Source organism: Lepus europaeus, chromosome 15 (genome assembly GCF_033115175.1).
Source record: "Lepus europaeus isolate LE1 chromosome 15, mLepTim1.pri, whole genome shotgun sequence".
Classification (NCBI taxonomy): Eukaryota; Metazoa; Chordata; class Mammalia; order Lagomorpha; family Leporidae; genus Lepus; species Lepus europaeus.
Genome location: NC_084841.1, coordinates 26,745,094 through 26,760,254, shown reverse-complemented (window position 1 = coordinate 26,760,254; position 15,161 = coordinate 26,745,094). Strand labels below are relative to the sequence as shown.

Genomic DNA, 15,161 nt, shown 5'->3' with positions numbered 1-15,161 from the left:
TCATGTAGATACTGTCCAGTAACGTAGAATGTCAGGGTGAATTTACTTTGTCTCTAACTAAAGAACCAACCATGAGACATTAACAAAGGACCATGTTGCTCCTGATAAGGCAGCATGTTGTTAGAACACACAGTGGTAGTCATTTTCCAAGGATTCTTAGAGATGAGAAATGGAGAATTGTGTGCTTGCCTCCTCCCAAGTTCTGAGGCATACAACAGAGACTGCCCAGGCCATTAATATCCTGAGAAGATTTTTTCCTAAGGGGTGTTTATTTTCAAATCATGCATTTATTCAGCAAATTTGTAGTGGGTACTTATTACATACAATATACAATGTCTACCAACAAACAAAATTACAAACTAGAGAGAGGCACTATGAGAAGGGTGGTTAGGAGGAAAAGACATCAAACCCAAACTTGAGAGAGTAGGAAAGACCTACAGAGAAAGTTAAGAATGAGCAGAAAGATCAGACAAGCAGTTCCAGGAGGAGCTTCTAGCTTCTGGAATAGGCAGGAAGAAGACAATGGTATGGCACTTAAATCTAACTCAAGTACAAAACTCAAGGGGAATTAGAAAATGGAAAGAGTCAAAGAGGAAAGCTGGAGTTAGAAGATGAGAAGCCAGTGAAGCATGCTGGTGAGTTTGTACTTTACTCCTCGGGCAGAAGGGAGACATTGAAGTACCCCAAATAAGGAGTGAAGACAAGGAAATCATGCTGGTACAATGTAGGAAGAGAGATAAAACCAGTTAGGAGACTGCAACTTTGCTCCAAGCTTGCTTGCTCGCTGTCTATATAGATATATATAGATATGCCATGACCTAGAGAAATAGAAGCACAGACAGAGATAAGTAAGCAGATTTAGGAGTCACTTTAAAGGGAAAATTGGCAGAACTATGTGCTGGGGGAAAGGAGAGGAAGGCTAATGCTGATGTTGGTGACTTGGGCAAGTTATCATGCACTAAGAAGAAAGCCTGGGTTTGGACATCAGAAAGATAATGAGTTCTGTTTGGAACATATTTGTTGAGGATCCAGTGAACTGTCTAGGAGAGAATACTTTGTGACTGGTTTGTGGGACCATTGTGGAGACCAGGAGAGAGATGTGATTTTGAAAACCTTAGTGTAGTGCTCTGAGACAAAAGTGGTTTAGATATGATTACCACATGCAGCTGCTTTCTGAACCAATTTGCAAAGGTGAATTTGGTTGGCCTTACTTGAAACACCAAAAAAGGCCACTTGGGCTCATTTTCAGAGTTGTTATTAGTGTTTAGTCTTCCAGATTCTCTCTTCCTGATGAACTAGATTGGCATCTGCTAGGAGTTTGTTAAACCTGCAAGATCACAGGTGTCACCTACATCAGAATCTACATCAGAATCTGCATTTAAACAAGATCCCCTGGTGATTCAGGTGTACATTAAAGTTTGAGAACCACCTGTTACGGAACAAGGGGCCAATATGAGCCCTTCTTCCTGTTGTCACCTTCTAGGCTACCATGTTTTAAAAATGTTGAGACTGTGGAATCCCTTCTAATGTGTGAGTGTGCATTCCTCCATGTGTGTATATTATTGAAGCAGCTACCTCATCTTGGTCTTGATTGATTGTCCCAGGTGTTATGCGTTAGTTTAATTATATATAGATTTCTTTAATTGACTTGTTGCTGGACAATACAATCTCCAATAATGAAAACTGAGTTAAATGCACAGTGTTTTTCATCTTGAAATAGCACAGTGAATAGATGATGACTAATAGTTGGCTAGCGATGGATGTAAATAACAATGAATTCCACTCACCAACAGTTATTAGGCCTACACAAGTTAATTATGAGCTTCCCATGAAGGCAAAGCCATTCTTACTCACACAGAAGCAACGTGAAAGAGAAATTTCAAGAAAGAGAAATTACAAGAAATTCCTTTATTTAATGAGTCACCCACCTACCCTGACCCATATACTTTCTAAAGTGCTTTGAAACACATCATTTAATGTCCAATTCTTGTGAGCCAGCCATCACACTCAACATATCTATGTCCATTTTAAATATTAGATATAAATTCATATAAAATTTACTTTCTTCTGACTATTTTACTTTCTTTAGGTCTCATCGGAATTCTTAAGGAGTTAAAATCTAAATCAAAACCAACTTTTCCATAGTAGCAACTACAAAATTCTTTCCAAATATTGGGGTGAAAAATAAGAAAATTCATTTACTGATTATCAGCCATGTTCTATGCATTATACTCATGTGATTAAAAAACAAAATCAAGGCAAAACCTTATGCATACCATTCCTGGGTTATCTGTGTACTTATATATTTCTTATTTATTTATTTTAACTTCAAGAGTTGGGGTAGGAAAGATAAGAAAAAGAATAGAGAAGAGGCAAGTGTTTGGTGCAACAGTTAGTATGCCAACTGGGACACCTACATTCCAAATTGCAATGCCTGTGTTAAAAGCCCCCATTTCCATTTCCAAGTCCAGCTTCCTGCTAAAGCACACCCCAGAAGGTAGCAGGTAATGACTGAATACTTGAGTACTTAATACTCACATGGGACACTCAGATCAAGTTCTGCCCTCCTGGCTGAGCTCTGACTGTTGTGGACATTTGGGAAATTAACCTGAAGATGGGGTGATTCATTCTCTCTCTCTCTCTCTCTCTCTCTCTCTCTCTCTCTCTCTCTCTCTCCCACACACACACTTAAAGATAGTAGTTAGATCTTGTATTGATACAAATGAACATTTAATTAAGCCAGTAAATTTTCTACTCGAGGATATTATTCCAGATGAATAGATTTTCATTTATTCAGCAAACATTATTGATATTAAGATATTTCTAAGGTAGATGCTAAAGGCTGAGGCTATAGAAACATTTAAGAAAGAGTTCTTGGCCTCAAGGAGCAAAGTTCTATGGAAACTGTATCAACAATATTGAAATTGTTTTTCAACTTTTATTCACTGCCAAAATATTCTCTCTCTAACCTAGCTAGACACAGCTGACAGCAATGAAATAGCGATATGTATCTGTCCCTTTAAATGTCTACTATGGTTTCTCTTGAATAGAAGGAAACTGGCATCTCCTATCCAAGTTGCCCTCAGTTACAAGCATTGTGTGCACTTTAGGACTGGAATCCAGTTTGCTGATGAACACAAAAGACTCTGCTGTTTTACAATAATAAGGGGAACTGGTGTAATTAATCCCCATCACAATGTCAAGCTCACAGTCATTGTCTAAATAAGCTGCTGAACATATGCCTGGAATACAAACGACCAATATTGGCCACCATTGTTCTCCACTCTTCTTCTAGTTCCCCACTCTCAAACAGTTGGACCCCAGGACCCAGCACATTTCCAGAGCTCCAATGACCATTGGAAAGCTGATCTCATAATTTTGTGGTTTCCAAGATCAGACAAGGACCACCAGGCTTGGCTGAGCCTCTGTCCATATTTCAGATGTTAACCTAACCTGACAAGTGGGGCTCCTGAGTTGAGAAAATGAAGATGTTTGGGCCAGGAAAGGCCTGTCCATGTGATTCCCTCCTCCCCTACCACCAATATAAGACATTCATTCTCTCGGAGGCAAAGCTTCAGAGACACATCCAAATTTCAGCAGTACAATCAATGCACCAGCTATGTGACATTGGACCAGTTGCTCAGCCTTTCTCTCTGGAATCTTCAGTTTTTAGAAGGAAGAGAATATGTGTACCTGCAAGTAAATTTCTATGAAGATCAAATGACAAAGCATACATCAAGCACATAGCCTAGTATAGGTAAATGCTTAATAAATTGTACCTATGTTGTCATTGCCATGGGATGGAATGCATTGTGAGTTAGTTTCCTAGGGCTACTATAATAATTTACCATAAAGCAGACATTTGTTTTCTCACAGTTGTAGAGTCCAAAAGCCCAAACTCAAGATATTTCTAGGGCTGAACTTGCACTCTTAGCAACTGTTGGTTGTTCACAGTCCTTGTCTTTTCTTTTTTTTTTTAAGATTAATTTATTTGAAAGTTGGAGTTACACAGAGAGAGAGGAGAGGCGGGGGTGGGGGGGTCTTCCATCTGCTGGTTCACTCCCCAACTGGCCGCAATGGCCGGAGCTGCACCAATCCGAAGCCAGGAGCTAGGAGCTTCCTCCAGGTCTCCCACATGGATGCAGGGGCACAAGGGCTTGGGCCATCTTCCACTGCTTTTCCAGGCAGCAACAGAGAGCTGGATCAGAAGTGGAGCAGCCAGGTCTCAAACCGGCGCCCATATGGGATGCTGGCACTTCAGACCAGAGCATTAACCCGCTGTGCCACAGCGCCAGCCCTGCTTGTCTTTTCTTGACTTACACCTGCTTAAAAGCAATTTGTGCCTCCATTATAATATGGGCCCCTTCCTTCTCTAAGCCTATCATGACATGACTTTCTCTTCTCTCTGTGTGTGTATGCACATGTGTGTGTGTGAGCCTATCTCTGTTGCTTCTCTTTTTTCTCTTTTTAAATCTTTTTTTAAATTACTTTCATTTTATTTATTTTATTTTATTTGAGTCAGAGGCAGAGATTTTCCCATCTACGGGTTCATCCCCCAAGAGCCAGGGTGAGACCAGGTCAAAGCCTGGAATTAAATCAGGGTGTCCCACATGGGTGGCAAGGACTCAAGTACCTGAGCCATCTTCCACGGCCTTCCCAGGTGTATTAACAGGGATCAGAAGCAGAGGAACTGGGATTCAAACCAGGAACTCATTTATGAGATGCAGGCATCCCAAGTGGCTGTACCAAGCTCCCTCTTTTCTTCTTATAAGGCCACTAGTCTTGTTGAATTAATGGCCCATGCTACTCCAGGTTGACTTCATCTTAATTTACAACATAATTATATCTTCCAACACCCTATTTCCAAATCAGTTCACATTGATAGGGACCAAGACTTCAACTTTGGTGGACATTTAAACTCCAGAAGACCCAGCTGAACCCACAAATGAGTTCAAGCCTGAGGCACTATTTAGATGGCAAACACCCCAAAGAGGAATCACAATTTACCCTTGCAAAAAGAGTTTTCTCACACCATTTACAGAACAGCTCAAGATAGAGTCTGCAGCCATGTCTGAGCAGGTTTCCCAATAGTTTATGCAGGTTTAGAGACAGAAAGGATCCATGGCAGCCAGAGTAGCCAAAAGAAGCTTTGTGGAAAGGACAGAATGCTCACATTTCCTCTGTCTCCCTCCTTCCTTGCAGCAACCTCCAAACACTCACATCCTCACAGCAGAGAGAATGTAGAACACAGTTATTCCACATGTAGCATCTCTGCCCATCACGAGGGCTTCCGAAGAGCCAAGCCATGTGACACCTGGGCTTCCAGCTGGACTGTGACCCAAATCCAGAAGCCTGGGCAGAAAGCGTAACCTTGTTCTGAACAACAGCCCGCAAGATGCATGGCCCAGGGGAGATTGCCTCCTGCTCTGGTGGGGAGAAGGGACATGAAAAGCTCAGAGGGCTGTTTCACAATAGGAATGCTTGTTGTAAACACGAACTATCTTGAAAACCTCTGCATGCGTATAGGACAATTGTCTGTGGGATTTTAGGAGTGATGGATTGTTTTTAAAATAGGTTTAAAGAAGAGACATGTCAAAGAAAAGAATCCACAATGACAGCAGGTTTGGGGTTTGGGGAGCATTATTCATTACCTATTCCTAAGTGCACTTGAAATTGACACACAAAATGGGTTTTCGGAAGACATTTATTTATTCCTTCACACACACAAAAAAACAAGGTACAGGCAAAGAAATGATGCGTTCCGCAGAGATAGAGCATTTTTCTCTCTCTGTGATGAGAAGGTGAAAAGAGCCTACAGAAGTGACAATCACAGTTGAGGGGTCAAAAATCTATTCAACTTGTACCCCAGCAGCTGCTCTGTTGACAAAGGACCGAGCCTGTTGGTAAAAGCACTTTCCTTTGAGACTATTAAAATCTTTCTGCCAAAGAAGAGTGAAAGGCAACCAGAGTTCCAAGCGGCACTCAAGGAAATTTGAAACAATTTCACTCTTTAGAAGAAAAATCTGTGATTTGGGCCTCATTGAGTTCTTTTTTCAGACCAGAAATATATGGGCCATGTGGTCTGAGTCCCACTTATAAAATGGAGAGGAGAGGGTGGCCTCTGAGCCTCCCAGTCTAATTCATGCATGAGGGTAGCAAGGGCAAGAAAACCAAGGGGCAGACTTGCTCAAAGTCAGCTAGGGTTGAACCAGGAGTGGAAATCCAATAACCAATTGTGTGCTGACTCTGCAAACTACTTGTGCACCTCTTATGCCTTTGTCACATTGTGTACTTCTGGAGAAGAGTGACCACAGTTTTGAGATCCATGCTCTGTACTCCACCGAATAAAGTTCAGGAAGCAGGAGTTAGCTGATGGCTCCTTGAATGCTTTGTACTGTGAATACTGTGATAAAAACAAGAGCTCTGTAGTCAAACTGCCTGTGGTCAGATCTAGCGGTGTTACTTCTTGACTGAACAACAGTATCCATGTTCCTAGCTGCTCTTGGCCTTCCTTTGCTCACTGATGAAATGGAAAGATATTTACCTACTAGTACTGCTGTGAAGGTTAAATGAAGTGATACACATAAAATGTGGCATTCAACTATCATCATAACAATGCCACAAAGCAAAACACAGCAGCTTAAAACTTGTTGCCATGCGTTTTTTGCTCAGCATCCATAGGTTAGCTGCAGTTCAGCTGATCTACCTGGTTCCGGTTGGCCTTGGATGCAAGCTATAGGCTAGGTCTGGGTCTGATCCCTGTGTCTCTCATCCCCTTGGTCCAGTGGCTGCAAGGGCCAGGTTCTTCCAGGTGCTTAGTGTGCTGCCAGGAGCTCACCAGACTCATCTTCCTGCAGTATTAAACCCTACTCCACAGGGATGAAATACAGAAATATTAAACCCTGCCGCATGGGCCTGAAGAATTGGGACTGATCATTCAGTTTAACACACTTCTCCCAGTGTCTGATATGCAATAAACATCCATCAGTCTTGGAGACACAGAAAGCCTTACTTAATAGAAGTCGTGCTCCTTCTCCCGTAAAGGACAATCTGTGGGATTTTTCTCATTTTTTCCCTCCTCTTGCAGGTGTCCCCTGCACCAAGGATAAGTTGTCAGTCACATTCTGCCAGACCCTGAAGGCCATGAAGAAATGTTCTGCGGCCACCGTGAAGGCACAGTGCTGCTTCACGTGTCTCCAGACACACGTCGCCCAGACCCAAGGACAAAGAAAGCGGCAGTTACTTAAGAACCCCAGAATGCTCTAAGTCCAGAAGAAAGCCACCTCCACCATGGACCACAGCAGCCTGCTGACCACATGTTTTAGCCCCGGGGTCACTTCATTGAGGTTTTGCTTTATGTTTTTCAAGTCGAACCTTGGGTCATAACAAAAAAAAAAAGCCATTGTGTTCCTCTAGCCATAAAATGTGGGTCACAGGAGGCCCGGGACTGTCTACTTGCTGCTCCTTGATAGGAAAGTGAAATAGCCAGGAGAATCAGGCTTCGCCTGGGGACTGCTCCTGAGGAAGTGGGAGATTAGGCAGGTCTGGGAAATCATGTCTCATTCTCCCCTCCCAAAGATAAGAACATAGAGACCAGACTTTCCCCAGGCTACCTCAAGAGAATCAGGAGAGTCATGCTCACCCAGGGAACAGATGATTTCATTGTTTATCTTGATGAATGCATACTCTTTGTTCCCGCCATACCTGGGGAAGCTGCTATATAAAATATCCTGAGGGGGTTTCTAGGAACATGTCTTTAATTCCTTCTGGCAGTGAAACGCTGTCAGTCACCCAGGATTCAACTAAGGCAGGAAGAGAAAACATTGACTGCATCGCTCCGTCCACCCCTCAGGTTGGATTCCATATGTGCCCTGCCCTGGCTTGGAGACTCTAGACTTAGAAGAAATGAACATAAGGTGCAGCTGAAGGGATTTATGTTCGCTACACAGAAAACATTCTGACTTGAGGATCGTTTCTATGAAAACTCTTAAAAAGCAAATGACCTGAAATCAGTTTCTCACTGCCATAAGAAAGGAAATGCAGGCCTCGATTCTTCCCCCTTGCCTAGCAGAAGAGCACTCGAGCCTTCCTGTGTGATGTCCTCGTGCCTGCACTGTCCCTGCCTGAGTCATGAACCGATCTCACAACTTCTTGTTGCAGGGCTTTAGTCACAGAAACTGCTACAACCTGATCCATGGCTGCCAGCCGCCCTTGCTCCCCCCAGGTTGCACAATGGAGCTCTAGAGTAGCATAGTGCCAGGAACTAGGTCAATTGGACCAAATGCTGGAACTTAGTTCAAACTTCTAGTCCAGAGAAAAACCTCTAAAAAGTGGGCTAAAGATCTCTTCCTCAGTGTACCTTTTACTTACTTTTAAAGGTCTCTTACCCTGGGGAGAATAGGTGAGTCAGGTGACTCCACAACTCACTGAAATGAAAGTAATACTGAAATGAACGTTACAATCCTTGTTCTAGATGTACCTATCACCTTCCAGAAGTTAAAATGGGCTGTGGCCTCAAATTCAGCACAAATTTCCCAGTGAACTTATTTGTAAAGGGAGGTCCTTACATGGACTGAATCCAAAAAGCGAGGGTAAACAATTAGAGGGATGAAAGCTTCAGAACCAGTTCTTGACAGTGGGCGAAGTCAAGGATCTGGCTTTCATGTTATGGGCAGCAAATACTCTCAATCTTTATCATGGAACACAATATCCCATATCTCCCTTGAACTGTCTGTCTGTTCAGCAGAATGGTGCTATTGAAAAATGGTGCTGATATCTACATGGTGGCAGAACGAATATTAACCTACACAAATGAATAAGAGTATGTGAATCTCCGCATATGTATCTTCTCTTAAAATGTGTAATGGTGTTGCTGGCCAATGCCAGTTCTATTGTTTGATTATTTAGAACCTAAAATTATGTATTATGTGCTTTTTATTTTTTCCAAGCCATTAGTATGTATTAATCTATAAATACCTGTGGAATATACAACACTGGTCTTGGGACAAGATTCAAGATATACCAGAAACAGGAGGAAACTAGAAATGTTTACCCAAAGCCAAGGAACTTATTTCTAGATGATAATTCCATTCTTGTCTTCTCTGTCTTTAAATGTTATTGGTTGATGAAAATCTCTGGTAAAATCATAGTTTGAGAGAATAGAAGACAAATTGTTAGTTTTATGAGTGTAGGAAAATCGATTTTTTTTTAAATGAGGCAATTTGCAAAGACTGTCGCTGAAGTGTATGTAGTACAGGCTTTCCAAGGGATTAATTTAGTAAGTTAGATTTATTTAATTCAACCTGTTACTGTACTAGCATAGGGTGAAATACATGTTATCAGAGACCTGTATCTAACAGGCTTATGAAACTCAGGAACATTCCCAGATTCCTACTGACCTCAGCAAACTGAACTAGGCCAGATTTCCCAGCATACAGAATGGACTGTGTCTTTTATGACCTGTGCAGGGGAGGAAGCATAAGACATGTGAGGAGAGTCTGGCCAGGTGCTTCATTCTAGGTCTTTCTAGGTTTCCAGAGATGAGTAATTGGTCCTTGATCACATGTCATGGACATGCACTTCCATGATGGTGCTGTGTTGAGAGTTTTATGGCATCCATCATTGCAGACTCTAGGAGTTATCTGTCATGTTGGTTGTTACCTTTACAACACTTAGCTATGAGTCAGCAGTGTTCAGACAGCTCCTGGTGCTTGCTATACTAGGGAGGGTTCAGAACAACAAGAACACTGATGGCAAAGAACCTGTACAATGCCTTCACTTTTTTGATGTTCACAGGGGCTTACATGAAGAAAAATTGTTGGTTAGCTTCATCCTGATCCTCCTTTCTCTATCTTGTATGAGCAAGAAAGAAGTATAGCAAGAGACACTGAGTAGATGTCCACCAGTTAACCAGAGAGGGTCACCACAGGGTCTGGTGCTAAATATATTAAGATTCTAAAGCATTTGGTTTACATTCATTTCCCCAGTGGTAGTTACCTCTTCTCTAAAAGTTGTGGATCATCTTAATTCTTGAGCATAAAAACAGAATTAAATAAACAGAATATTCCAAGAGACTTCATAGTCAATACTTCCTTAAGTCAGGAAATCATTTCATGGTATGAAGAATTGCCAGCCTGTATAAAAACACTTGGTTTTGTTATGGGTTTACTCAAACAAGAGCACAATTCCGTCCATTCTGAGACAGCCAAGTGTCCACTAAATCCCAACATGATGCTTTTCACATAATGAATGTTTTTTGATAATCTTCACCATGCATGTGAAACACAATTTGAGGGACTATATAATTATTTTGAACCGTAAGTTGCCATTGTATTGACTAAAGTCCTCCAACCTCTGAAAGTTGCCTATTGCTACCTCAGAGAGGGCAGCTCTCAGTTCTTCTCCCTTGTGACTTTAAGATAAAGCTCCAGGATTGTGTGTCTGGTGCTCAGTCCCCATTGATTCACTTTCCAGGGAAAGAACCACATGACATAATCTTCCTGGTGCTCAGTCTAACCAACATACTGGATGGATCTCCTGTTGCTTATATTGCTAATTCAAACACAATTATTTTAAATAATGTCATTAAAAATAACTTGGTGTGGGAAGTACATTCCGACCTGTTATGGTCCTCCTCAGTGGTTGTATGATATAGGTGACCAAACCCATTGCCCTATCTGCATCTTTGTGCTGCTTTCCATTCCCATTCCCCAGCTCCTTAAGGGGTCCTTCAGTGGGTACCTCAATACTTAAAGCCAGATTGTAATCACAGCCTGCCTTTGTGTGGCATCAATAAATGACCAAGCTCATTGATGTTTCCTTGTGATTCATTTACTCCTGCTACAAGATTCCCATCACCTACCAGTGTTGCCTTGGAGTTTAGCAACCTGGAGGTGGATGCTGTCAACTTCTTCCTCCCACCCCACCCTGGACCAATACACCTAGGTCATGGGTCATGAATGTACAAACACTGGCATGATATCACCATATGATAATCTAAAGTGCTGTATAAAATATCCACAGTACTGGATTGCCCTGGAAATTCTATTCTTTTCACATGTAATGCACAACAAAGTCCAACTAGCAAAGGTAGAATTTGTACCTAAGGAGACAAAATCTACTCATGTGACATAAGTAATAATCTTGAGGAAGAGAAGAACAGATATCCATATGTGATCTCCATAATGTTTGACGGCATGCATGAATGGGAGTGGAAAGAAATCTGATTTTAATCAAGGGCCAGGAACAGCTCCCTATTTTTTTAAAAAAGATTTATTTATTATTTGAAAGTCAGAGTTACACACAGAGAGAAGGAGAGACAGAAAGAGAAAGAGAGAGAGAGAGCGAGCTTCCATCCACTGTTTCACTCCGCAATTGACCACAATGGCCGGAGCTGTGCCTATCTGAAGCCAGGAGCCAGGAGCCAGGAGCTTTTTCCAGGTCTCCCATGCGGGTGCAGGGGCCCAAGGACTTGGGCCATCTTCTACTGCTTTCCCAGGCCATAGCAGACAGATCCCTATTTTTTAATGTTTTATTTATTTATTTGAAAGTCAGAATTACAGAGAGAGGAAGGCACAGAAAGAGAGATCTTCTATCCACTGGTTCACTCCCCAACTGGCCGCAACAGCTGGGACTGTGCCAGACCAAAGCTGGGAATCAGGAACTTCTTCCAGATCTCCTGCATGGGTGAAAGGACCGAAGTACTTGAGGGCATCTTCAACTGAATTCCCAGGCACATCAGCAGGGAAATGGATTGGAAGTGGAGTAGCCAGATCTTGAACCGGCATCCATATGGGATGCTGGTGTCACAGACAGCAGCTTTACCTGCTATGCCAAAACACCAGCCCCCTCCCTATTTTTTTTGAAGTATTCTTCCAGGGGTGGGTGTTGTGGTACAGTGGGTTAAGCCACCACTTGGGACACTTGCATTTCCTGTCAGAGTGCCTGAGTTCAAGTCTTGCCTCAGCTTCTGATCCAGCTTCCCGCTAATGTATACCCTGTGAGACAGCACATGTTAGCTCATGTACCTGTATCCCTATCACTCAAGTGGGAGACCTGAATGGAGTTCCTGGCTCCTGGTTTCTACCTAGCCCAGCCCAGCCTCAGCCCCAGCTGTTGTATTTGTGAAGTGAACCAGAAGAAAATGGAAAATCTCGATATCTCCCTCTCCCTCCCTCCCTTCTTCCCTCCCTCCCTCCCTCCCTCTCTCCCTCTCTCCCTCTCTTCCTCTCTCCCTCTCTCCCTCCCCCACCCCCGCCTTGCAATTCAGTGTTTTACAATTTTTTAAAAAAATTTCTTTCCATGTCTTCTAGGTAATACACTTTCTTATCCTGCAACATTAGTTCAAATGCTACTTCCCCGGGGAAGCCTACCCTACACTGCCAGAAACAGAGGTATTCTTCTGCTCTTGCTATACCTTGTCCATTTTTCACCAGAAAAATAGCTCTTGGGGCAGGTATTTGGCCTAGTAGTGGAGATGTCACTTGGGATGTCTACGTTCTATATCACGGTGCCTAGGTTCAAGTCTGAGCTCTATTCCATCCAGCTTCCTGTTAATTTGCACCCTGTAAGGCAGTAGGGAATGATTCAAGTGGTAGAGTTCCTGCCACATACTTAGACTACCTGGATTGAGTTCCTAGATCCTGGCTTTAGCCTCGTACTGTTCCAGCTGCTGCCAGCATTTGGGGCATGGATGAAGGCATGGGAGTTCTGTTGGTCATAGCATTTTTTTCCAGATTAAAGAGAAGAGGACATAGATCCAGCTTTCAGTGGAATGAGTGCCAAATAAATGGAGCTATGATCAAAACCTGCCACATGGATCAGTTTCCAAGTTCTAAATAGATTAGGTTCTTAGTATTTAAAGATTCTACATTTGTAAATTTGCCTTCTCCATAAAATTTATTTGTAACCCTACGATAATACTAGGCACATTTTCACAGACATGTGCAGGGCAGCAAAAAATCTGAGCCGCCCTATGCAATATGCCATGGTTTTTGATATTTTTATTGGTGACCTCATTGCTTAAAGTGGTCTCAAATGTAATGTCAAATTTTTGTCTAGAATTCCCAAGAACAAGAACATTGGGATATGCACACTAACATTTGATAGTCATTGGATTAGAGTGATCTCTCCAGAATGCATCACCATACAACCACAGAGGCTGAAGAAGGATGTATTCATATTGTGTTCAATTATCATTAGCTTGTAAAAAGCACCATACTTATCTAAAATATTTGTACAAGAATTGTGATAACAGCTTTGTTCAAAATAGTCAAAAATTGGAAATAGTTCTGTTTATAAACAGAAGAAGATAAACTGTGATATATAATGAACCACTACTCAGTAACAAAAAGGAATGAACTATTGATTTGTGTAGCAACATGGAAGAATCATAAAACATTCTGCTAAATGCAAGAAACTTTACCCCAAAAGAGAACACACTACATAATTCTTTTTTAAAAATAAAACTTGAAAATTGCCAAAACCAATCTACAATAGAAAACATTCCATGTAGTGATTATCTCTGGGATTTGGCCTGAGGTTAACAAGATAGGGACCTATGAGATATTATCGGCCTCTACATAAGAATAAGAATTTGCATTTCTAATAAGTTCTCAGGCAAAGTTGACACAGCTCTTCTGTGGAGTCACATTTTGACTATCACTGCTCTAAGCTAGCTTTGCTTTGGTGATGTGGCAGACTTTGTAGAGTCCATTTTATGTTCCCAAAGTCCACCACAGTTTTTTATGAACTCAGAACTCCCTTGATTCAAGCATTTGCATACATTTGTTTGTTTTCTCCTCTAGAATGTTCTCATTAAGTTATGGGAACAACTCAGTAAATGAGAAAGGAACCAATGTAGGAGTAAGAGAAGGGGAGAGGCCGGCGCCGGCGCCCCAGGTTCTAGTCCCGGTTGGGGCGCCGGATTCTGTCCCGGTTGCTCCTCTTCCAGTCCAGCTCTCTGCTGTGGCCCGGGAAGGCAGTGGAGGATAGCTCAGGTCCTTGGGCCCCACACCTGCATGGGAGACCAGGAGGAAGCACCTGGCTCTGGCTTCAGATCGGCGCAGCACGCCGGCCGCAACATGCCATCCGTAGCGGCCACTTAGGGGGTGAACCAACGGAAAAAGGAAGACCTTTGTCCCTGTCTCTCTCTCTCTCTCTCTCTCTCTCTCTCTCTCTCTCTCTCACTGTCAACTCTGCCTGTCAAAAAAATACATAAATAAATAAAAAGAGAAGGGGAGAAGAAGACAACAGAGATCTTCTATCTACTGGTTCACTCCCAAAATACCCACAACAGCTGAGGCTGAGCCAGGCTGGGTCTCCCATGCGCATGGCAGGGATCCAAATACTTATGCTGTCACTTACTGCTTCCCAAGGTTTGCAATGTCAGGAAGTTGTCATCAGAAGCAGAGCCAGGACTTGAACCCAGGCACACCAATAAAGGATTCAGATGTCCCAAGGCACATCTTAGCTGCTGTGCCAAATGCCTTTCCCAATAATAACATATAATTCCAAAATTTAGCCAAACAATCATAAGCCTACTTATATTTTTATTTAATGGGTTTAGGGATGTTTACCAAATCCATGTGTACTCTATAGCACACACTATCAAGTTATCTACATGTGTACAAGTAAGTGAGTAGAATAGAAAAACCATCTGCTTCTGAATTCTCTGTTAATACAGTTTGCTCCATACTCCTTTGTTTGGGCTTCTGCTGACTTTTCTTTGAGAAGAAGGAATAGCAGTCACCAATGTTTCAATGAAAAAATGTTTGAAAAAAATTATTAATTTTTGTGCTTAGCTTATTCACTTCCAAACTGAGAAAAGGCTCGCCATTATGTAACTTATGGTGTGAATTTGTAAAACAGTTACAAAATTTGTAGACATTCTCCTAATCATAGAAGTACTGGGATCAGAGATATAGTCTAAGCATGCCAACCTGTGGAAGCCAGCAGAGGCCCAACTGACACAACTGATCTATTGCAGAGGAAATTGTAGAATTGGGAGCTTTCGCCATGTCTAGAGGAGGCAAAGATAGAAGTTTTCATGGTATGCTTTCCCAAAAACAAAAAAACATTTTCCAAAAGAAACAATTATTTTCACTCTACAATATTATCACCATTGGCAGATAGAGTATCCTAAAAATAAAATAAATTTAAAT

General features: G+C 42.1%; 1 protein-coding gene across 1 annotated transcript in view; it reads left to right on the top strand.

Moving 5' to 3' along the window:
• The window catches only part of ADAMTS12 (ADAM metallopeptidase with thrombospondin type 1 motif 12), a 333,668-nt gene extending 322,868 nt beyond the window's left edge, over window positions 1-10,800 (top strand). Inside the window, exon 24 of the mRNA XM_062211778.1 lies at window positions 7,088-10,800. Within this exon, the coding sequence (XP_062067762.1) occupies window positions 7,088-7,266 (179 nt within the window). The 3' untranslated portion in view covers window positions 7,267-10,800. The remainder of the gene's footprint in view (window positions 1-7,087) is intronic.
• The last annotated feature ends 4,361 nt before the right edge of the window (window positions 10,801-15,161 follow it).